The sequence below is a fragment of the Vipera berus genome, assembly GCF_964194415.1.
Source record: "Vipera berus genome assembly, chromosome: Z".
Classification (NCBI taxonomy): Eukaryota; Metazoa; Chordata; class Lepidosauria; order Squamata; family Viperidae; genus Vipera; species Vipera berus.
The window spans coordinates 27,681,585-27,707,402 of NC_138205.1; the positions used below are offsets into that span (position 1 = coordinate 27,681,585).

General features: G+C 36.0%; 2 protein-coding genes across 2 annotated transcripts; one reads left to right on the forward strand and one right to left on the reverse strand.

Moving 5' to 3' along the window:
* Nucleotides 1–13,058: 13,058 nt before the first annotated feature.
* On the forward strand, nucleotides 13,059–14,000 carry LOC308678909 (olfactory receptor 10A7-like; the record flags this gene model as incomplete). Its single annotated transcript, XM_081346139.1, has 1 exon — nucleotides 13,059–14,000. One exon carries the CDS (start codon nucleotides 13,059–13,061, stop codon nucleotides 13,998–14,000), a length of 942 nt encoding a protein of 313 aa, XP_081202265.1.
* Nucleotides 14,001–20,097: 6,097 nt separating this feature from the next.
* Nucleotides 20,098–21,084, reverse strand: LOC308678910 (olfactory receptor 6B1-like; the record flags this gene model as incomplete). The annotated part of the gene is made up of 1 exon (XM_081346140.1): nucleotides 20,098–21,084. One exon carries the CDS (start codon nucleotides 21,082–21,084, stop codon nucleotides 20,098–20,100), a length of 987 nt encoding a protein of 328 aa, XP_081202266.1.
* Nucleotides 21,085–25,818: the final 4,734 nt, after the last annotated feature.

Consider the following 25,818-nt stretch of genomic DNA (forward strand, 5'->3'; position numbering starts at 1 on the left):
TGTATACAGCCATATATATATATATATATATATATATATATATATATATATATATATATATATATATGTAAAGGTAAAGGTTCCCCCGCACATGCGTGCTAGTCGTTTCCGACTCTAGGGGCCGGTGCTCATCTCCGTTTCAAAGCCGAAGAGCCAGCGCTTGTCCGAGGACGTCTCCGTGGTCATGTGGCCGGCATGACTGGACGCCAAAGGCGCACGGAACGCTGTTACCTTCCCACCGTAGTGGTCCCTATTTTTCTACTTGCATTTTTACATGCTTTCGAACTGCTAGGTTGGCAGAAGCTGGGACGAGTAGCAGGCGCTCACTCTGCTACGCGGCACTCGGGATTCGACCCGCCAAACTGCCGACCTTCTGATCGACAAGCTCAGCGTCTTAACCCACTGAGCCACCGCGTCCCTTATATATATATATATATATATATATATATATATATATATATATATATATATATATATATATAGAGAGAGAGAGAGAGAGAGAGAGAGAGAGAGAGAGAGAGGGAGAGAGAGAGAGAGAGAGAGAGAGAGAGGAGGAAAAGATATATATTTCTTCCAATTCAAAATATATCCATTAGTCATCTAGTCCTCTAAAGCTCATTTAAAACATATTTTTTATGTTTTATTCCTATTTAAATCATTCCAACTTAAAAGAATAAAACAAAAGAGCAAAAGAAAAAGGGAAGAAGGAAGAGATTTTTTTTCTCTGAGAATAATATATTTCAAAATTTTCCCATCGTTTAGCCAAATTCAAATAGATGGTTCTTCTTTCCCCTATTCTTCAAATTGTTTAGAAATATTAAAATTTTCCTCATTTGAATTAAGTCATAGTTTTTTGTTTTGTATAATTCCATCTTGCAATCCTTTTCCTCAAAGTTGCATTTAATCTTCTCCGGTATCTTTCCCTGAAAGAATTCTTGAAGTGAAGTTGAATTGAAAATAAGTTGGTTCATACTCTCAGGGTTCTTCTGTATTCTCTTATAGTTTAAAGTCATCTTTTGGGAGTTTTGCTGCTTAATGTATAATTCCTTCTGTAAAGCAAGTATTTCAATTTTTTGTTCTATATTTTCAGAGATTTCTTGAAGTGAAATTACATTGAGAATAAGTTGATTCATCCTTTCTGCATCTCTATGTGATTTAAAATCATTGTCCTTTGAAAGTATTGTTGCTCATCACATATTTCTTTTTGTAGTATATTCATTGTTTCAGCCATGTATTGTTTACACAGGTGCAGTCCAAAAGCTTAGAAGTTCAAAAACAAAGGAAGGGAAAAAATCCTCATCCTCCAGCAGGTGTCAGCATTTACTCATTTATCATGTCCTTGTACTTGTTTTCCAGACCTTGACAAAGACACCGCCCAAACAAAAGAGAAAACAAATCGTCCTCCCCCTCTCTCTTCGGAGATATTATCTTGGGGATTTCTTCTTCAGGAAAAGTAAATAAGATAGAGAAAATCAATATTCTTACCCAGATTCAAATATACTGTTATTATTCACTTTTTAAAATCACTTTTGACTTCTCTTGGTATTCAGCTGTGACTAGACACGATGTTAGCCAGCCTTTTCTTCTGTTTGTTTTTTGGGAGGGTTTTACTGGGCTATTCGGAGAGATTGCCATCTCTCCTAGGTCCCTGGAATTTCCTTTCTTCAGTCCACCCCTCCAGGGTGGAATCTGGCCCCTTAGGATCACCAACAAAAAGAAATTTCAGCCGGAGGATCAAGTCCTCTGCTTTATTTCGCTGAAACTGGAACAGGAAGTCTCGACAACATTTTAGTTCCTGGTAAATTGTTTGGCTGTATCTGATCCTAGCCAACCTGGCAGCCATTTTATGAACCACCACATTCCCAAATTGCAATAATTCCATGAAGTACTCAAAAATATTCTCACAAAATTACTAATATGCTTGCTAGTTCAAATGTGTGTATATTTCTACTTTATGATTTTTGCTTCTAAAAAGACATGTAGTGTTTTGGATCGAGAAGCCCATTTTAAATATAACTTTGTTATGGTCATGCATTTGAGATGGAAACCCATATGAATTTAATAAATAAATAGTTATAATTATTTTTGTTTCTATGTATTCATTTATTTACAGGCCACATTAAATAACAAAATTTAAAGTAAAGTATACCTGTAAGGCTTACATATGTAATAATATATATATAAGAGGAAGAAACCCTATAAAATGAACAAGACATTGGATATACCAAATGTTTTCTATAAGTTAAGTTACAGATAAAAAAATCTATTTCTTTCAAAACACCCTTCTATTAGTCATTTACATAGGAAATTTTGGAGCTAAAATAGTAGAAAAATGAATGAAATCTATTAACATAAATGTTAAATGGTTTTTCAACTTCCCTTCTGTTCACTATGATATGGCTAGTTAGCATATTTTTTAATTTATTGCTGATGATTGCTTCTAGAATAGGAATATTCTAGAATATTTTATTTACTTATTAAACTCATTATCATGTGACTGGCTGTTTTAAATAAGGATATGATGCTTTATTCTAGGACCATATTATTTATTCCATTTATAAACAGAATAAAGCCGTAGACTTTTCATCACAGCTATCTCTTGTCCATGATTCCCAAATCTCATCATTGGTTAGGTAAAAGACTCTAGAAAGAGTATATAGAAAAACAATAAAGATGATTAGAGGACTGGAGGCTAAAAGATATAAGGAATGGTTGTTGGAGCTGGGTATGTCAAGATCAGGGGTCAGCAACCTGAAACAGTGAAAGAGCCACTCGGAACTGGTTCCCTCACAAAAGGAAAAAATGGGAGCTGCAAAAAATGTGTGTGCATGCGCATACATGTGCACATGCGCAGAACAAGGTTTGGCTGAAGAGTGGAGCCAAGGTGAGATATGCACCTACCCTGCATATTTGAATTGATTGGTTGAACTTTTTTAGTCCCACATTTTTTTGGGGGGACTGCACATGGCAGAGGACTGGGAGCCGCAGGAGATGGCTGAAAGAGCCGCATGCTCTTGAAAAGAAGGACTAGAGGTGACATGATAGCAGTGTTTCAATATCTCAGGGGTTTCCTCAAAGAAGAGGGAGTCAAGGGCTTCAGGTTCTGTGCAGCTACTGCAAAAGCTGAGGGATCGAGACAATCTGATCCCTATGGCTGATTCCTCTCTGTTTGGGAATCCTAAATGGGTCCAGTCACCACGAAGAGGCAGCAAGGAAGGAGGGAAGCCTGCCAATCCTGGGAAAATGGTGGTTGATCTAGACGTCTGGGGAAAGCTCTCCCAAAACTGACAGAAGAAAGGCTAGCGTCATTCGTGAGTCTAGCCCAAGCTACATGCAGCCAAAGCCAAAAAGCACTAAACTAAGCATGATTGTAAACAGCGTGACTGAAGTGGGTAAGAATATTTGTTTTCTCTCTTCTACCTGACTGATTTCCTGAGAAAAAAAGGAAAAAACCCAGAAGTAAAAATCCTTTGAAAGTGAGGGGGGTCTTTGTTCCACCCTCCTCTAAATGGAAGCAACTAATTAAGTTTAGGGGGGGAGAAATTGAAAGATGGACTGGTGCTGACATCTGTGGTGGATGAAAATATACAGCCCAGAAAGAAAAGCCTGTTGTCATGACTTTTAGGGCTTTGATTAAGCAAAGAGCAGCTGTAACAAAAGAAAAGAAAACTTTGTGGACTATCTACAAAGTGAGAACTATAAAACTTAGAAAAAAATTGACCTTCCTGGATTATAAATATTTTTTTTAATTGCGACTTTAAAGTTATTGGCAGAGAAAGGATTTTTGTTCATTATGGAGCATCAGAGATCTGCAGAAAGAACAAACCAAAAAAATACTTACCAGGAGGAAATGTATATTCTGTTACAACAAATACAAATGATATTAACTTCAAACCATGAGGAAATTAAAAATGAGTTTGAAAATTTAAATGAATGCATTCTCAATTTAAAGTCACAACAATCAAATGTTGAGAAAACAAAAAGAGAGAGAGATCATGTAAAGCAGACAACTGAATATAAGCTAGTGGAGAGTCAAGTGGAGAATGACTTACAAGAAATATTGAACATGGAAAAGATAACTTGTACTCTAAGACCACAAAGTAAATTTGGAGATAAGGAAAAAGATTTGACAAAATAGATTGCTGAGCTATTGGGAGTACCACAAGAAACGGGGAGACCGTGGATGATGAGAGAAATCTTCAATGAATATGAAGGGGCAAATTTTTTTTTTACAAAGACATGATATTTGATTTGCCTACTATATCCACAACAATTACAAGATTATGGAAAGACTCTTTGATGCAATGGAATATATTGATTGGGAAAGGTGCTTGGCAAAAGAAGATGGCTAAAGTGAGAATTGAGGAATTAGGTGATGGGGTATATCAGAAGGAATATTTAAAAATTAAACACTTGTTTGAATATAGCTGAAGAAATAGAAAGATTTTAGTTAAGAGGGATGAACCCTCCAAATAAGACAGTATTTTTTCTTTTCTTTTTTCTTTTCTTTTTCGATATGAGAACTATAAATATGTGTGGGATGATCAACATAAAGGAAATGTTTTAGATATTTAAATGTACTTGATTTTAAGAAAATTCCAATGGATAACTAAAAATGGAGAAAAGGTTTTGAATAAAGTTAAAAGATTGGATGATTGGATTTAATTATGGATAAAAAGAACAAAAAAATTGGAAATAAATGCATACTAGTTCAAGAGGTATATGTATTTTAAGTAGTATCTAATTTTCTTATAGGGACGCGGTGGCTCAGTGGGTTAGGACGCTGAGCTTGTCGATCAGAAGGTCGGCAGTTTGGCGGGTCAAATCCCGAGTGCTGCGTAGCAGAGTGAGCGCCTGTTACTCGTCCCAGCTTCTGCCAACCTAACAGTTCGAAAGCACGTAAAAATGCAAGTAGAAAAATAGGGACCACTACGGTGGGAAGGTAACAGCATTCCGTGTGCCTTTGGTGTCTAGTCATGCTGGCCACATGACCACAGAGACGTCCTCGGACAAGCGCTGGCTCTTTGGCTTTGAAACGGAGATGAGCACCGGCCCCTAGAGTCGGAAACGACTAGCACGCATGTGCGGGGGAACCTTTACCTTTACTAATTTTCTTACTTTTCTCTCCTTTTTCTCTCCTTTTTTCTTTTTTTCTTTTTCTCTCTCACATCATTTCTTTTTTATGTCTTTCTTTTGTGTCTTTTTCTTACTTATTTTAAGACATAAAATAGAGTTAAATAATTTAAGGTAATTAATTCTGGGAAAATGTTAACTAGTAGAAATGTTTTGAACATTGTAGGGAAAAAAATTTAAATAAGAATTGTAAGCAGGATTTATAATGAGGCAACCAAGATGATCAGATAGAAAAGAAACATGATACTGATGTGATTATTACTGGTAGAAATTTTAGAAAAATCTTTATATTTAATTGTTACCTAACAAATTAATAAGAATTTATTAATTTAACATTGCAAAGAGAATATTATTGGAAGAAGAGAAAATCAAGCAAAGCTATTATGTGTATTTTGGAATATAGAAACTAACCATTAGTGATTACTTTGTAAATATAAACCCAGACAACACACTGTTTATCAAATATTAAGGTGTTTATGTTAATAGATAGATAGATAGATAGATAGATAGATAGATAGATAGATAGATAGATAGATAGATAGATAGATAGATATAGATATAGATATAGATATAGATATAGATATAGATATAGATATAGATATAGATATAGATATAGATATAGATATAGATATAGATAGATAGATAGATAGATAGATAGATAGATAGATAGATAGATAGATAGATAGATAGATAGATAGATAGATATAGAAGAGGGAATCAAGCTATTCTCCAAAACACCTGAAGGCAGGACAGGAAGCAACGGATGGAAAGTAATCAAGGAAAGAAGAAAACTAGAACTAAGGAGAAATTTCCTGACAGTTAGAACAATTAATCAGTGAAACAACCTGCCTCCAGAAGTTGTGAATGCTCTAACACTGGAAGTTTTTAAGAAGAGACTGGACAACCATTTGTCTGTAATAGTATAGGGCTGTGGTGGCAAACCTATGGCATCGGTGCCACAGTGGCATGCAGAGCCCTCTCTGTGGGCACGCACGCTGTTGCCCCAGTCCTAGGCCTTCAGCTGGGTTTTATAAAACCTTTTCGCTTTAGGCCCTCGACACCATGTGCAAAATAAAAACGTTCAATCAATCAATTTCAACTTCTCGTGGGGAAAAAAAGATCTCACAAAGTTGGAATTCATTCTCCCACCCAGTCTGCTGTTACCACCACAGCCATGCCCACCCATTGGGCCACACCCACCCAATGGGCCATGCCCACCTGCCACCCAACGATACATAAGTGGGTTTTGGGTTGCAGTTTGGGCACTCGGTCTCTAAAAGGTTCACCATCACTGGTATAGGGTTTCCTGCATGAGCATGGGGTTGGACTAGAACAGGGCTTTTCAACCTTTTCACAGATTGTACCACTTTTACGACATGACAGTATTTGAGCACCACCAGTGCTTAGCAAGGTGTCAAAAACTTGATGATTAAAAAAGGGGAGGGATTTGGGGTTTTACTGATTAGATTCATTTGTTGTTATAGAAATGGCTAGTTTATAATATTATGGAAAAGTAAAAACTTGAGGTTCAATGTTAATGCTTCCTTTTACTACAACAGAGGAAATCTGTTCTTTTTCTCTTCTCCCCCTCACTTTTTCCCCCTTTTTCCTCCCCACTGTGTCCTACTATTTGCTCTTGTATTTTTGTATTTTATTCTATAATCTAATAAAATATTACAAACTGCAGGGAAAAAAGGGAAAAAGTGCCAGTTTTAATTTCTTCAGTGGCTGTTCCTTTGCTGAATCACTTTCCCTTTGCACTGACAAAAATATGATGAATTTATCCATGCTTATTAATATGCACCACTACCAGCTAGCTCAAGCGTCTTCAAACCTGGCACTTTTAAGACTTGTGGACTTCAACTCCCAGAATTCCTCAGCCATCATGACTGGTTGAATAATTCTGGAAGTTGAAATCCACAGGTTTAAAATTGCTAAGTTTGTAGACCCCTGAGCTGGCTGGTTGTCCCTTCTTCCTCTCTCCCTTCTGAGCCCGTTTCACAGTGTAGTAAGAATCCCGTCCCTATACCCTTAAAGACATAGGAATCAAGTGCAAAGCAAGAAAGGCTCACAAAATAAAGAAAAACATAAACTCCAGGTTTTTTTCCCTTTAAGCTGCCTCAAGCTTGTTACATTTCACAATGTTGCAAGACTGAAAGGCTCCAGAAATTGTGAAAAGCTTTAACTTTAAATTAAGCCTGTTTACTTTCAAAGAAAACTTTCTAAAAGCCACAGTCAGATTCAATTAAAGGGAGTAAAACTAATTACATTTGTTCAAAGGGATTAAACCTTTCCTTGTTGTCTTTTTTTTTCCCTTGCCCACCCAAACCACCTTCTTTTATAGCCTCTCCTCTCCTCCCCTCCTTTTTCTTCAGTTCACCCCAGCTCCGAGCTGCTTCCAGAAGCATCAATCAGCGGGAGCCAATCAGCTGAAGCCCTGCCAGCTCCTGGGCCTTCTGCCGAGCCCAGAGAGTCCTGCAGCTGCAGCTGCCTCTCCTTCAGGCTTGGGTCACTTCGGCTCATTCCCCTCCCCTGCTACACTTGTCTAGGACAGTCGCGTACCACCTGCCATGTGGCAAAGTACCACAGATGGTACATGTACCACCGGTTGAAAAGCCCTGGACTAGAAGATCTCCAAGGTCCCTTCCAACATTATTGTTGTTGTTGTTGTTGTTGTTGTTGTTGTGTTGTGTTGTTTTGTGTTGTTGTTGTTATTATCATCAGAAATTTGTCACTGGATGTATTCATTCATTGTAGATATTTTTTTCCTCCACCATCACTGGGTCAATGAGTATTTTCCTCTGTAGGAGTGGTTGCAGTGTTCCACCCACTAACTTTGCCTGCCCCTGAAATAAATTTCTGAAATTGTTTTTGAAAAGCTCTGGAAGAACTCCCAGACAGCAGATGTTATTCTAATAATCATAATTCCTGCTCTATAGTCCAATCATTCTCATATATCAAATCAAGCTACATTTGCTGAATAGTTTTAAGCAGTTTCTTCTACAATATGAATGACCTGGGGAGGGGGGGGAATCACTTCAACTCTCCAACCGCACTGACAGATCCAGAAGTGCTCTCAACTTGCCAACCAATCTCCTGTGGGAATATCCCCATTTTCCCAATTAAACACCTCAATTTACTCTTCATAAGTGGAGTCTATCAGACCCAAGAGGGGGGTGCATTAGCTCTGATTGCCATGAGAGTACAGTGCACACTTTAGAAGGATGTATGAATTGGACTCAACTCTATATTTGAGCAAATACAAACTCGATCTTCATATGGGAGTTTGGAATATGGACCAACACCTTAGTACGAAATACATCATATGATATAGGGAGAAGATTCTTCTATATGGGGTATACAGAATTTTATAAAAGTAATTGAAGAGTATCCGAGGAAGAGAGCATTTATCTGTAAGGGAGATGTGCCTACCTAAATGTCTAAGTTTCATATACTTTGTTTAAGTTTTACAAAGATCTTCTTTTCTATGCTCAAAGCAAGAAGGGCTTCTACTGATAGTCCACGCTGTGTGTATGTATGTCTATAGGTACGTCTGTATGTCTGTCTGTCTGTGTGTGTGTGTGTGTGTGTGTGTGTGTGTGTGTGTGTGTGTGTGTATGTGTATGTATCTAGCCTGGGCATGAAATGAGATGCAGTATAGCTCTAATCTAGTGATGGCATGGTAGAAGTCTTAAGAAACTTTTAAAGTATAGTGCTAAAGAATGCACTGAAATTTGGTATAGTCCTTAAGGGTTCAGACTAGAAACCTGGAGACTGTGGTCCTGCCTTTGAGATGAGATAGGTGACTTTGGGCTAGTCACTCTTTCTCAGTCCAACCCATGTCATAGGGTTGTTGTGAAGAAAATAGAATGAGGAAAGAGTATTAAGTATGTTTACCTCCTTGATTTATTTATAGGACAATTCAGTTCAATTCATACAAAATATATACCTAGTGTATTTGATAAGGGACTGGTGTTTGTCATTGCTCCTAATTTCACAAAGATGATATTTTGTTTTTATCCTTAATAATTACTGTACAAGAGTGGTTTCAAAAAAAGAGCATTTTATTATTCTATAGCAGGGATAGGCAACCTTGGCTCTTTTATGACTCATGGACTTCAACTCTCAGAATTCCTGAGCCAGCCATGCTGAAGAGAAAGGGAGAGGTTTTCAAGCTGAGTCATGCTGGCTCAGAAATTCTGGGAGTTTAAGTCCACAAGTCATGAAAGAGCCAAGGTTGCCTACCCCTGTTCTATAGAAAAAGAAATGAACAAAACATTCATAATTGACAAGTTTCTGGAAAAATGTAGTGTACTGTCCCTTGTCAAAACTTATATCTTTTTATAAATTTAAATACTGTTTCTAAATATATCCTTGAAAAACGTTTTACTTAGTCTGCTTTATTGCTAGTATTAATTTTAAGGGGGGAACAGGCTGCGATCATTGTTAATAACACCTAAAAAAAGTCCAGAAGTTGACATCTACAATCATAATATAATCCTAAAGTTTACAGCTTCTTATCCACCCCCATTTCTTTCTTTGACTGGCCCTAGTATGAAAAAGTTATATTTTTCCTAGTAATTATTTTACTTGTTACCACTAAAGAAACACAGATGAATTGATTAATATAGATTCAAACCATTTTGAATATATAAGGGTAAAGACATCTTCATATATATTTTGGACTACACATAAACCTTGCAGATTGTTTCTTGCTAAGGGATTGCATAATCAGAGAAGATTATGCACTCCAAAATACTTTTACAGCATGGGGAAGATAGAGAAAAGAAACAGGAATTCCATGGAAAATAATTAAAGAGATGTTGCCTAGGATCATCATTACTTTTGAAGTAAGTATTGATGCATATATCATTCCGATTTTCAATTTATGTTTAGTACTCAGAAAGGAATATTATAAGTTTATTTCATATTTTTTTATTAAAAAGTTTTATAAAAGTTACAATATAATCCCCAACACCAACCCACCCAAAACCACCCCCCTCTCCCTCCCCCACTTCCCAGAGCTAAGTACAGGATTACAAATATAATAAATATAATAAATTTAAATTTATGTTTAGTACTCAGAAAGGAATATTATAAGTTTATTTCATAATTTGTTATTACTATTAGTTTAGTTGACTATGGGAACTAGTTACTGGAAAATGAGATAGAGACTACGTAAATCTGATAGATTCTTTTTGGGTGAATCAGAGCTATGGAAGTGAGAGAATCAATCTTACTGAAAGTCAGTTGCAAGTTTTAGGATGAAAGTAGTAGGTTTTGGAGATATGTTCAAATCTTTATAATGCTGGAGCAAGAATTTGATTCAAAAAATATTACTTCAGAAATAGGTTTTCAAAGTGAAAATAACATTGTTGGGTGAATATATCCATATTGTTGGTAAAGTAAAAATAAAAATACTGCAGGTGTGGTAAATATAAGAAATAGTCCAAAGATCAGCAATGTCAAAGAGTCATTTTAAATGAATTAAGATTTAAATTACCAAAACACCTTTTTCAGAAAATACATACTCATGGAACCTAAAAGATAGTTTAGATTATAATTTTATGTAATATATATTATGTGGATATTAATTTTCATATCTATATACAACATTCTTGTTCAAAGTAGAAGGCATTCATGATGTGTGTGTTAAATGGCAGAGGTCCACTGCTTCCCAGTCAGACATGTAATTTCATTGCTTGTCCTAATAGTTGTTAAGAAATGTCTGCTAATACAATATGTGTATCTTTTTAAAAAGATAAACAGCAGATTATGATTGTGTCCTTTAAAGGTGGGGGAGTCAGGGGAGTCATTCATGAAAAACAAATAAATTTTAGCTGTGTTTGGCAAGACATCCTCAAATTTGTATTCATATTTTCAGCTAAGAAATGTTACAGAAATGTTAAAGAAAGAACCTTGATCTTGAACTTTCTATTTCCTGAAATCTGAAAATGCAAGGTAATGTAGAATTATAACATGAACTTTCTAGGTATTTCATTTGAAAAAATCAGCAGCACTTCCTGGATTTTTTATTTGAAATATAAATCCTAAGAATTTCTGTTCTTTGTCTAAGAAGATACATGATAAAGCTAATTTTAAAGAGATAAACACATTTTAGTTCTCTCCATTCATCTGAAAACAAGGAAACCTAAAAACTAATGTGAGTTTAAAATTTTTTATAGTCCTGAAATTTGTATCCCACACATGGAGAGCACTGGCAGCAGTTAAGTGGTATGATAGGCTCTATAATAGAGACATAAGTAGCCAGCTACTTTCTGTCTACTCAAATGCTAGGGTGGTAAAACTAACCTTCACCTTGAGGTTCATTTACTTTTGTTATATATTTTTTATCATGACCAGCCTCAGATTTCAGTGTTGTTCTATCTTTTGCTAATAGAATAATATATTTCTGCATGGGTCTTGCCAACACATGTGGGAGATCACCTCTCTGTCAACACTCTGAATACAGGAATTAGGCTGACAATTCCAACCTTCTAAACATATATGGGCCAGGTATTTCTTTTACAGCCCAAATGACTAGAACAAGTTCAAACTATTCCACATGACAATAAGTTTTGAGGCATATTGTGCCTGTGCCTTCTGCTTTTGGTATTTCAGCCTGCCAACTATCATTCTGATGCACCCAGATTCTGCCATGACTGAAGGTACAGATAACCACCCTGAGGGTTGCCTTGAAAAATCAGGGGTCAGAGACAGCAAAGACATAGAACACAATGGGGGGAAATCAGTTTGTCAAGTCCTGCCTTGTGTCTAAACCTAGCCAAAATACCTGTCCAACCTACTACTCTCCTTCCAAAGTCACTTGTTCATGAGATCCTTTGTGGTGAGGAGCTTGCCAAGAAATCATTCCAACCCTCCTGACAATCAAGCAAAAATGAATAGAAAAGACAAAAATAAAGTTTGTGGCAGCTCAGAAAAACATGGGGAAAAGTTTATTTTTTAAAACATAGCCTGAATTTTAAATGTTCCTACAATTAGCATTTTTAAATTGAAGTAGGACATCACATTGGCTCAGTCAGGTTTTGGTTACACAAGGTTTTTTGTGTTGTTGTTTTTCTCTTACCCTTCCATTTTTAATTCTGAGCAAGTATTGGGAAATATTACAAATGGTTTATTGTGTTAAAATCTTTGAAGTCATGTGACTAAAATTTGGCAAAGTTAATGTCCTCAAAATATTCAGCCATTCATATAATCTTCATCCCATTCCACCAAAACATTCCAAATGCTTTAGCTCTAAAATTATATTTTAGAAATTCACAATTGGCATTTCCTAAAAGCAGGGATATAGGAACAATTGAAATATGATTAGTATTCAAACAATTCAAATATGATCCTCTCTAATATTTCAAACAGCAAAAAATCCCATTTTAATTTCATCTAATTTTTAATACATAGAACTTTCATTAACGTTTGCAAACATGTTATTTTTAAATGCAATTTTATTTTTTAATTGTGCCCAAGTATAGTTTAAAAGTATGATAGATACAGTAGAAGCAACTGTCCCCTAAATATGTGTTCTTTTCTAGATTTGATTTTTCTGGGGATACATATCATGCTTAAAGAATGATAGCTACAAGTGCTCATTTTGCCATGAAAGTTTTTGCTAATTTCTACTAAAATTCATACCTTCCCCCAGACACACATTCTAGGAGAGCACTGAACATAATTGGAATATTAATATCTAACATTTTCTATTATGATGTGGTTAGTATGTTAAGAAATGCAACATATTTCTGTTCTTTCTATTGTCCAGGTATGCCAAACAGCAGATCTCCGAATGTATGTTAACATTTGCCTTAATTATCAGAGGAAAGAAAAAAAGGTGGGTGGGTGGAAAATGAGATTACTAAAGTTCTTCAGATTTTTTTCAGAACCACCTTAATAATCATTAATAGGAAGGAATGGAAATAAATCAATCAAGTGCAACAGCATTCATTCTTTTGGGATTCAGCGATATTCCCCAAATGGGAATACTTCTCTTTACACTGTTTTTTATTATTTACAGTTTGTCTATTGTGGGGAACCTACTTATTGTTCTACTTGTTGTAACTGACCATCGTCTTCATACCCCCATGTACTTCTTCCTTGTAAATTTGTCTTCTTTGGAGACATGTTACATTTCAACCATCCTGCCCAGAATGCTGGCTAGTTTTGTAACTAGGGATAAATCTATATCTGTCTATGGGTGTATGACGCAATATTACTTCTTTGGTTTTTTAGCATCCACTGAATGTTATCTTCTGGCAATGATGTCTTATGATCGATATTTAGCAATCTGCAAACCTCTGCATTATGCATCCCTCATGAATGGTAAACTCTGTCTCCAGTTAGCCCTCACATCCTGGATAAGTGGTTTGTTGACCAACACTATCGTAACTGCTTTTTTGTTACGATTAACTTTTTGTGGACCCAATGAAATTGACCATTTCTTTTGTGATGTGTATCCAGTGGCAAATCTTTCCTGTAGCAATACACACCCAGTGAAACTTGCCACATTTATTATAGGATTCATGGGTATAGGGACCACATTTCTTCTTACAATGATTTCCTACATCTATATCCTTTATACTGTGCTGCAAATGAAATCTAAGAAAGCACAACAAAAGGCCTTCTCTACCTGTTCTTCTCATCTCACAGTAGTTTCATTTTTCTTCATTTCACTATTGCTTGTCTATGCTGTCCCTGAAACAGAAAGACTGAGGGAGCTACGTAAGATCTTTTCACTGTTTTATACTGTCCTGACTCCAGTGCTCAACCCCATCATCTACAGTTTGAGAAACAGAGAAGTAAAGGAAGCCCTCTTTAAAACTGTTAAAAAATGTAACCAAAGAGGTTTACAGTAGTGGGCAAAATTGTGGAAACCTTTTGGGGAAAGTGTACAGTAGAATTGCCACCTTTGGTTAAGTTTCCACCAATTTTTCTTCTAATTTCTTTATAACTGTAGCCAGTGCTTTTTTTGTAAAAGAAAAAGGTGTCAGAACTCACACATGTCATGCAACCCGCCTTGCCTACCCTATAAGGTTCCATCCAAAAATGGTGCCGGGACTCCATTCTGAGCGTTCTATGACAAAAAAAGCCCTGACTGTAGCCTTGTTCACTTAATAATACTATACTGCTCAAAAAAAATAAAGGGAACACTTAAACAACACAATGTACTGTATTTAATAGAAGGATGTCTTATCTTCTGTTCCATTTATTTTTTGAGCAGTATATTTTACATTGCTTTCTGGGCAACCAGTCAACTCTTTGCACCATTACTTTAATTTCATTATGTTTTATAAGCTCACTAAATGAAAGGGGGAAAAACCCAACCAACTTGATAGTGATCACATAACACATTGACAAATATCCTCTCAGCTTCAATACATGACATCAATAACTGAATCCTACTGTGATCTGATTGGCTCATTGCCAAAACAAGATGACACCTGATTGGCTCTCTAAACACTCATGCTAATTGCCTACAGTCAGATGAAGAAAAGCTATCATTTATAGGTGGCACTTAGATCCTAAAAAATTAGCAAGTATGTATCCGAACTGCCAGCCCAAATGTTGGAGGTGTGGTTGTGAGGATGCAACGTATTTTCATATATGGTGGACTTGTAAAAGGGTTAAAGCTTTTTGGATTAAAATTTGGTGGAATATGCAAAAAATATTCAAGAAAAGGATAAAGTTTTGTCCGCAACTGTTTTTATTGGGTATTATCACAGATACTACCGTTGTGGACACTAAGTTGATGTTGAATTTAATTACGGCAGTGAGACTTTTATTAGCGCAATATTGGAAGAAGGAAGAACTGCCAACTATAGAAGAATGGACTTTAAAAGTTTCCAACTTGGCGGAAATGGCAAAGATTTCAGCGTATTTGAAAGACCAGTCGCAACAGAGATACATTGTGGAGTGGAGAAGATGGATTGATTATATCCAGAATAAATATGGGACTAAAAAGTTTCACTTAGCATTTGAATAAGTAGTGGATTTATATGATGTATAATTAGCTTGTAGTTATTTTTTTAAGAGTTAAAGTGCGATAGAATTTAATATTTTATTGTTGTTTGCATATTTTAGATTATGCTTGTTTGTATTTTTATACCCTGTATTTAGCTCTGGGAAGTCGGGGAGGGGGTTAGGGAGGGGAGGGAAGAGGTGGGGAGGTTTGGGGAGAGGGGAGGGGGAGGGGAGGGGTTTTGTATTTAAAAATGTACTGTAAAACTTTTCAATAAAAAAGAAAAGAAAAGCTATCTGATATCAACCTAAGCAAGTTGTGCTTCCTTTTTCTGGTTATTTGGCTAAAACTTTTCATAGAATACAGTACAGATAATTGAACAAACTATGTTACATTACATTCTTGATTAAATTATCTTTCCATTGATATACAATTTTTTGGTACTACTCCAAAAAAAAGTGGTGTTATTAGCCAGCAAACCTCAAAAATACACTTTTCCCAAAAGGTTTCCACACTTTTGGCCACTACTGTATAGCATTGGTAAAATACATTGAAAATGGGGTACAACAGTTTTGTTGCTATAAAGAGCTAATTTTTCAAGGCATCCTTACTTGATATATATAAAATCCTTTACCTTATTTTACCTTAAATTTTATTCTAGTATGTAAAATAATGTTAGACTCTGGAACCTGCTTTATTTAAAAACAGTATCTGGCCCTATCAGTCATAATTAGTTTATTAGTGTTCCTTCCAGTACAACATCATAAAAATGTTTTATATGGTGCAGTTAGGAAGAAGTAAAATTCATATGAGCATTTTTACTCGTGTTAACATATTGTTACAGTTTATATTACTATGATTGTTATTGTGATAGATTAATTATTTTATGTATTATTTTGTATTGTATACCATCATTGTAATGTGTTTAGAATTTTTTATAGAAAAGATATAAAACACTTAAAAAGAAAAAGAAATTGGCAAAGAACATTTTGGTTTCTGGTAAAGTGGTTGGAAGTATTTATCAAGGAGCATTCAAGAGGAGAAAACAATTTCCCTGTAAGAGAGTTTGGCTCTGTCTAAATGCCATATACTTTGCTAAGTTTTACCAAGACTTTTTTCCTAAGCCTTGACTACAAGCCAAGTAGTGCTGGTATTGACAGTCCACACTGTTTCATATCCTGATGTATTCATTTTTCAGAGTAGTACATCATGTGGATGATGAATGAATAAATGGAATGTGGAATGAAATGGGATTCTCATTTGTTTTGCCTGGACTCATAGCTGACATAATCTTCCCCAGGTCTCAAATGAAATTAAGCATAGTTCTAACCTGGTGTGCCATGGCAAAGATTTTAAGAAACTTTCCAGATGTAGTGCTAAGTAATGCTTTGAAATAAACTGTAAAAAAACAAAAACAAAATGTTGGTCTTTTCCAGAAGACACCCTGATAATCTATCACCAGATCAAGCAGGTGGCAAAGAAGGTGAAATCATTTAAATACCTTATTTAAATACTAGCTTTTAATCTTCTACATCAGGGGTGTCAAACTGCCAGCCCGTGGGCTGGATGCATCATGTTGAAACCGTGCCTACCCCATTGCCAGCAATAGGAAAAAAATCACAATACGTCATAATATGTCACGTGACATCACAAATTTGACATCCCTTTTCTATGTGCTCAAGTATTCAAATAGAGTTAGCAATGAAAGCTCAAAAAGTATCTAGCAAATCAATAAAGTATATACAATTTTATCTCTCTAGTAGTTAAATTATTTAAAACCAAAGCCCTTGGCATGATGCTGCATGCATATCAGTTGTGTACTTCTTAATCCTTGAATAAATGCAAATAAAATTCTTAAAATTAATAGTATATATTCCTTAGTTGTTTTTTGATGTTTTGCACTTATGGAATTACAAAATGGCCAAGAGAAATATACAGCTTGAATATCCTGTCTTTCATTATGCATTCCATTCTCTAGTGGTCTTCAATTTCCTTGGCTCCTCTCAATTTAGGTAGATCTTGTATGCATAATATCACAATATAAGAGAGTTCTGTGATCTTGTTGTGCTAACTTTGTTCTTAAAGATGAGCCTAACCATTATATCTCTATGATAGCACTCCTTGTTTGAATAAATCAGAAGCTCAAAATGATGCCTTAATTCTTATATAATCATAATGATGTATGAAGACATAAATTGCAATTCTTGATAGCCTGTCCCTCTAAACATTCCTATTTTGTCATTTATTATTTTGGGGAACTGTTTGAGAACAAAGGATGCGACTTTTCTGTCTCAGATGTTTATTTAATAGATATACCATTAGTGGGGGTGGGTGGATGTTGAGTATCTGTGTGTGTCTGTGTGTGTCTGTCTGTCTGTCTCTCTGTCTCTCTCTCTCTCTCTGTCTCTCTCTCTCTCTCTGTCTCTCTCTCTCTCTCTGTCTCTCTCTCTCTCTCTCTCTCTCTCTCTCTCTCTCTCTCTCTCTCTCTCTCTCTCTCTCTCTCTCTCTCTCTCTCTGTGTGTGTGTGTGTGTGTGTGTGTGTGTGTGTGTCTGTGTCTGTGTGTGTTATGAATAGAAAAAAAGTAAAAAGCAAAGAAAAAGGAACATTCTTAGAACTTTCAGGTATAAGAACATATGGAGATAATGATAAGGCTAGGCACAGATTGTTTGTTTAAATTTTTATAGCTGGGCATCTCAGTCAATGATTCTGGGCATTTACAACTGTGTGTCTATGTCTCTTTCTGTGTGTGTAACAATTAAAAATACTAAAATCATTTTAAGACAATAAAAACATTAAAAACATCCAGATAAGATTGGCCATTAGCAATACATATTACATATTTCTGAAACAGTCTTGCATTGTAAAGGCTCTTCTATTGAACAATTCTACTGTTGATTTGGCCAAGATAGTCTGGACTTGCAATCCTACATTGTGAGATATTAAATCAGATTTGCCCTATTTTTTCCAAGATACTATTAATGTAAGAAATACAAAAACATCCATAAAAATATAACATAGTCTAAGAACATATAAAAATATAGCAGATAGAATTAAATTATAAAAGGTAAATTCACACATTGAAATAACAAATATTATGAAAAAGCTAAATTCCAAATTTTGATCAGCTAATATATTCAGAGGGAACAAGTAATTCTCAACATGAATCAACATGAATAGTCAGTTTGCTGCAAACTCATTTGAGAATTTTACAAACTAACGGTTCATTCTAGGAGTCACACTGAGAAATACTTGTTCCTTTTTAATGTATTAGCTGATCAAAATTTGTCTAAATATGGTCAGAAATAAGTCTCATGAGCTTTCCAATGTAAACTGCCACATTGTGAGATGTGACAGTTATTAGATCAAACTGCCATTGCAACAGGAATTGACAGTATAGGTGTTATGTATCCTGGTGCAGGCATCTGCATAGCAACAGCCACCAGGGGGAGTGGCCTGGACAGTTTTGGTGGGAAACCTAGTTTTGGCGGGAAACCTAGGGCCAAACCCATTGGCTGGCCGCCTGCCTGGCTAGTTATATAAGGAGGCCAAGTAGCCCTTGTTCTCCAGTACGCACCCCCCTCACAATAAAGAGCTGAACACGTACTCCGGCTGGCGTCTCTTCCTTGCGTCGGACCCACTGCATAACAATAAGCAATCCTTCTTTGGAAAGATAATTTACTCAAAAGAGCAAGCTGTAACTGAAAGTGACAATCAGAAATAAAGGACATCAAATATATTCTCAGTGTTGAAGAGCTTTTGGAGAAAGAAAATGAGATTCTGCTGAAGAACAGAAGAGGCTGGAGCCATGTAGAATAAAGGAGGTGGAAATGAACACAGAGAAAACAATGATAAAAGTTGTAACAATGTTTGTGAAATTTGTGGGGAGGTCTGGAAAGCACACAAGATAAATCAGCAGGACAATGAATTGAAACTTACTATAAATGGCAAAGAGAAATCTGGAACACTGCATCTCAAATTTTTAAAGAAGATTCTGCCTTAGTTAACTCAATTATATTAGGAAATTACAATAATAGACTGTGCTTACTAAAGGCTAGTATTAAAGAAAGACTCCAGAGTGTAGTGGTTACAGATACTGCCCTAGCAGTGTAGTGACTAGGTGTTCTATTCTTCAACAACTTGGTGATTATGGCCCAATCAGTGACTTGCAGTGGCCAGAAGAAGGTACTGGCAATCCACTTCCAACATGTAACTAAAAATTGCATGGACCTATCTTGAAGTCTATAGAAGTCCAAATTCATCTGAACATTTACTGTAGAAAGCTATTGAAAAAATACCTAATTAAGTTCTTCGCAGCTATTGCTTCCTTATTTACCATGAAAAAAACAGTAAATATTTATTACAATATTAGAAGTAATTATTGTTCTTAAATGTGCAGACATATGGCTATCAGTCATAAGATACATTTCTAAAAACAAGAAGATTGAAATATTAAAGAACCTGACCTTTTTAGAAATATTTTTATTAAAAACACCAACACATATTCTGAACACATATTGGAAACAACATTATAAAGAGAAAGGTTATAGCCAAGAAATGTTCAGAAACTGATAAACTATGATGTTTAAACTATCAGAAATAGGCCAGATCTGATGCTGTTTTTGGAAAGAAAGCTGATACATAGTCAGGAAAGGTTTCTCAGAAGTGAATAAATTAAGCTTTAGAAAGACCTAGGAAAGCTTAATAGCATCAGTTTCTGGAAATGAACTAAGCAATCCATAGCCCAATTTAGATGTTCCCAATATACATCCATTTTGCATCTCTGAAATAGACAACTGATAATTATTATAATTAATAGCAAAATTGAAAAGAAACTTTAGTGTGTTAAGCAACTTTGACCTGAATCTACGAAGTATGTATGAGTAACATACAAAATGGACAATATAAGTTTCTTCCTCCCCATTCATCATGAGAAAAAATGAGCTCTGCTTGCCTCTGATAATTGTTTCTGGTTTAACAAATATATTTCAAATGCTTAGTACTGAAGTAGAAGGAATGTCTTCAAACAACTCCTTCCAAAAAATGTGCTCAGTTTGCCATGAATGCGCCTAAAGGCTTTGCCAATTTCTTTGTTTCTTAAAGTATAGATGAGTGGATTGGCCAGAGGAGTCAGGATTGTATAGAAAATGGAGAAGATTTTATTAAGCTGTCTCAGAGTGGGGATGTCTGGTAACATATAGACAATTATAATTGTTCCATAAAAGAGACATACAACCATGAGGTGAGAGGAACAGGTTGAAAAGGCTTTTTGCCTTCCAATGGTGGATTGGATTCTTACGATGCTGGCAATGATGCAGACATAAGAACTAACAGTCAGAAAAAATGGAGCAAGTGTAAAAATGAAAGTCAAGAGAAAAACAATAATTTTAAGCATGCTGGGATCAGTGCAAGTCAGTTTTTCAAGTGGACTTAAGTCACAAAAGTAATGGTCTATTACACTGGGTCCACAAAAAGAAAACTGAGCTATAAGAAACACAACAATACTATTAGCCATCAAACCATTTAGCCATGCCCCAGATATAAGCTGGAAACAAAAATTTCTATTCATAACAGAAGCATATAATAGAGGCTTACATATTGCCAAGTAACGGTCATAAGACATTGCCGCAAGGAGAAATGTTTCTATAGCTACACAACAGCCAAAGAAATAATATTGGGAGAGGCATCCACTCACACTAATAGTTCTGTCTCCAGTTAACAAATTGCTCAACATTTTTGGCAAAATAGTTGATGAATAGAAAGTCTCAACACAAGACAGATTCCCCAGAAAAAAGTACATAGGAGTGTGAAGCTGTTGGTCATTTGCAACTAATACAATGATGAGGAGATTCCCAATTATTGTCACAAGATAAATCACCAGGAAGAGTAAGAAAAGAAAAGGCGACAACTCAGTGTTATTCCCCAAACCCAAGAGGATGAATCTGGTAATGCCTGTCTCATTATCTTTATCTCCATTCAACATTTTTCCAAGTCAATCTATCTGAGTGCTTCGATGCATAACGTATAATCATGAATCCCAACTTTCTTATAAAATATAGCTTGAGGTCCACATAAAATTGAAAACCTCAACTAGAATGAATCATGAAGATTTCACATTTCTTCATTTTACCTAAGGATGAAATTGTGACAATGATTGCTATCATAAGATGGCATCTTTTCATCCAGTTTTCTTCATCTCTGCATGATGACATTCAGGCTGAAAAAAATTGAGAATTACAAGAAATATTCTGTCAGTCTCTTATAATATTTGGGTCATCAAAAGCCCAAAATAAAATATAAAGCAAAGTCTTTTGCAATTTTCAAGAACAATGGTGATTTTAGAAAGAACTTTGCTCTTCTTTGTGATACTGCTCCATTGTAGAGAATTACAGAGATGGCCTTAAAGAAGGCATTTAAAAGTTGTTACATAAACACTATATTACCTTGGAAGAAAGGAGGGAAGAAGAAGATAATTCAAGACTAACCTGCCCTTTTTCTCCTTGGTATGGAAAGGAGTGAGGGAGAAAAAGATAGTCAGAGAAGAGAGTTAATCTCTGCCAGATTTTCAAAATTCTATTAATATACCATATAATAATAGAGTCCAGTAGTCTTTGTGTGGTAACCTGTCCAGCCTCAAAGAATTAACATCAGCTTTGGAAGTCAATAGAAATTCTGTCTCTGCCTTTATTAAATATTATTTTGTAAAAAAAAAAAGTTGAAATCATCATGTCTAATAATTACAGAAACAGACCCTTGTGAATAACTCCAATTCAGGAATGGCTTCATTACAATATTATTTCTCTTCACCAACAAAACTAATATGTGCCATTTTATAAATGATTAATGGAGTCTCTTAATGATATTAGGTTAAGGTGACAAAAATGCTTAACTCAAAATATAGTCAGTTTCCTTGAGCAATTACCAATTCCCCTGGAAGTCAAGTCTGCACTCAGCAGATTAGGTTCTCCAAAACACCAGTGACACAAAGGAAAGCCATGAGAAAGCAAAATAATTGTCAAATAATATTATTTTAAGAAACTATTTTACAAAAGGGCAACACTTGGGAAACATAGATATGAAAGTGATTTGGCACACTGACCATAATAAATATTATAGCTTCAGATTTTTTTTGTAATTCTTCAATCAAAATTTTGGACTAAGAAATCTAAGCAAGCCAAGAGCCTTTTCCAGAAAACGTGCATTGGTTAAGATCATGCATCACATTGATCAAAAACTTCATAAATATTTTCACTTAAAAAGATGCATGAGATTATTTGACATCTTAAGGTTTCAATTTCAAGAAAGTTGCTTTAGGCCTTAGCTTCAACAAGTGAGTGTCAGATTCATAGATGTGCTGGCACTCACAAGCATTTGGCAACGTCCCTCCGTCCAGTGCGCTCCCACAGAGAGGGCCTCCTAAGGGTGCCGCCATTCGGAGAATGCCGTCTGGTGGCTCCCAGAGGGAGGGCGTTCTCTGTGAGCGCGCCTGACCTATGGAACCGTTTACCGGTTGAGCTCCGGATGGCTCCCGACCTTCGCTCCTTCCGACGTGACCTAAAAACATATCTGTTTAAGCAATCTGGTCTGGTCTGACGGGTTCTGTTTTAATTATTGTTTTAAGATAACTATTTGTGCATTCTGTTATTTATGTTCACTGTTCACCGCCCTGAGTCCTTAGGGAGAAGGGCGGTATACAAATCAAATAAATAAATAAATAAATAAATAAATAAATAAATAAATAAATAAATAAATAAATAAATAAATAAATAAATAAATACATTCAAACACTCTCTGCTATCAAAATGTGTCCCTAAATACCCTCTCTATGTGTCTCAAAATGATCTAGTGAGATTTGCTTCCAAATTATTCCAAGGAAGCTGAAAGAAGCAGTCTCCTAGCCCAGATTTTTTTTATATTTTTATTTTTTATTTTTATTTTTTATTTTTCCTTGGGATTTTTGTCTTAATCAAAATGTGTACTTCAGAATAGTAGTTGAACTCTTTTTCAAGAAATGTATTTTGAGATTCTATAAGATTGCATCCATGCACAGTTTATAATAATTGACATAATGTAATTGATATAAAATGTGAATCTCTCTCTCTCTCTCTCTCTCTCTCTCTCTCTCTCTCTCTCTCTCTCTCTCTCTCTCTTTGCTCTTAATTGTGGAATAGGCAGTTTTGAAGGGAATAGCGGCCTCCAGTTTGATTTCTTCTGATTCAGATACCTCTCCCTGGGGGTCTGATAGATGAATCATTGAAAGAACAGGCCTCAAGTTACTGCTTGTTAATATCAGGTCTGTCTTTAAGAAGACCTTGTCCATCATCTGGCAGTAGACAAACCAGGAGACCTGTCAAGTATTACTGAGACATGGCTGGGGGAGAGTAGCAATGGTATCCTTTCAGAAATCTGACTATCTGAGTTTCAGGACCTATACAAACCTCAGCACTAGGGCTGGAGAGATGGAATAGAACTAATTTGTCATCTTACCTGTAGCCAGAATTACTGTTCTGGTGTGCCTGAGCATGATTGCCCATGTATTTAGTACTCCTTCAATGATATCAGTTATTCTGTTGCCTCTTAGGAATCCTCCCTGAACTCCTAGATCTGGTTACTAGATTGGTGATGGAGGCCCTCCATCTCTTGCTATTAGGTTCTTCAATCTTCATGTGGACTGATCTCAGGCATCTATTGTCTGCATTACAACTATGAGCCAGGTTATCTCTACTTTAACATACATAGGTGGTCACTGGTTGGACCTGATTTTTATCTCCAAGTAGATCTGATTGTGAAAATTATGATCTTCTCTTTGTTATAGATGTGATTGGCTTTTGTCTGCTTCCTCCTAAGAAGGGCCCATTAGGGTTGTTTGCTTTGAATGCCTTTTGTATCCATCAAAATTTTGGCAGATATTTGGAAACTTTTCTGTTAATCTTATGGGACAGTTAGTTTGAAGGCCTGTCTGCCATTAATATGAGATATCATCTCAGGCCCTTAATGAAACTGCACACAGTTGAACTTTCTTTGTTCAGATTTCTCTGATCAGATTTGTAAAGGAAAGAGACTTTTACTGTGGTTGATGACACGGGTTAGAATATGGATGAAAATAGCATGACTGTCCTTAACCCTCAGCAGCCTTCTGTATTATTGACAATGATTTATTTTTAGATTGTCTGTGGGGATTTGGAATATTATTTTACAATGATTCTATTCCTTTCTAAACAGTTGGTTCCAAATCAAAAATCTTCCAAGGAGAAAACTATATTCTCACAACAACACCAGGGCAGGCTTTTGTTTGTAAACAGGGAGAAGCCCACCCCCTATTCACTAGCATTGATGATGTTACAAGAGTGATAAAATATAGTTTAGATTCCCAGGAAGGAAGGAATGCATTCCAGAGGACTTGTCAGGGCCCACTTCAAAACCTCATCCTAAGAAAGCAGAACTCATGGAAGCAGTTTCTTCCAAAAGGAATTTTTTATTAGGAGAAGCTGATAGCAGGCATAATAGACAGGATCTGAGGGTTTCCCACTCAGATCAATAGGTTAAAAGTGTCCCAAGTAAACCCCACCCCATAATTCACCCTGTCAGTTCAAATGGACCAATCCCCAGGTGTTAAGTCCATTGTGGGAAAGAGGAAATAACACTAGACTGTCTCAGGGCTGCAGCAATGTTTTGTCAGCTCTTCATACCTTCCCTTGCAAATGCAGAGATAAATCAGTTGCCAGAGGCACATTCCTTTCTTCTCTCCCCCCCCCCAGCCTTTCTATCTGACATCAAGGGGAGAGATAGTTTACAGAGGAAGCATGCAGAAACAGCAAAGTGTTACAATGTAGCAATAGAGGAAACCAAGGCAATAACCCACAATGCTTTTCCCCCTCCCCTCCAGGAGCATGGCAGAACCCAGAATTGTAGAGAGAAAAGAATTTGAGTTAAAGAAAGAAAAGAGCCCTCTTAGAATAAGGGCTCTGACAGGACTGATAGGTAGCTCAGTTCAGATAGTTTGTGTAAAAGAAAGAGGGTGAGGCTATTTTGTCCATTTGTAATTGTTTTCAAGTATATGCTTGAGTAGATAACAGAATGTTTTAGGTCACCAAGATATCTGTCTGTAAGTGTAGAACAATAAAGAAATCTGCTTGAAAAATTTATCATGTCTTTCTTGAGTTTTGGAGCCTTACATCAGTTTTACCAAACTCAAGTTCATGGAGTATGGTTTGACCATCACTTCAGAAGTCTACTGTAAAATGTTACAAAAACTCAGATGAGCCATCCATAACAAGCATCAGGGCATGCAGACTTCTGGTGTGGTGTTGGTTCATGAAAATGCTCACCTGCACACCGCTAGATGCACCCAAGAATTTTTGAAGCAGTTCCATTGGAATGTTTCTGATCAACCCCATCCCTATAGTCCAGATTTGGCACCGAGTGACTACAAGGAATTTCAAACCTTGAAAGTTGTTATGACAAGTGCCTCAATTTGAATGGCAATTATGTCAAAAAGTAATGTAATGTTAGAGTTTTCTAATGTGTATAATAAAATTTCTGTATCTGCGCGTGTCTGTCATTGATAACCAAACGGAGGTTTATTTCTGAATTGCCCTTGTACATACATAAAATAAAATTTTCTCCACACCATGAATCCAACCAAATCCTCAACCAATACTGCTGAACCAAATAGCAGTACATTATTGACACTAGATTTGCATGCTTGCATTAAAAT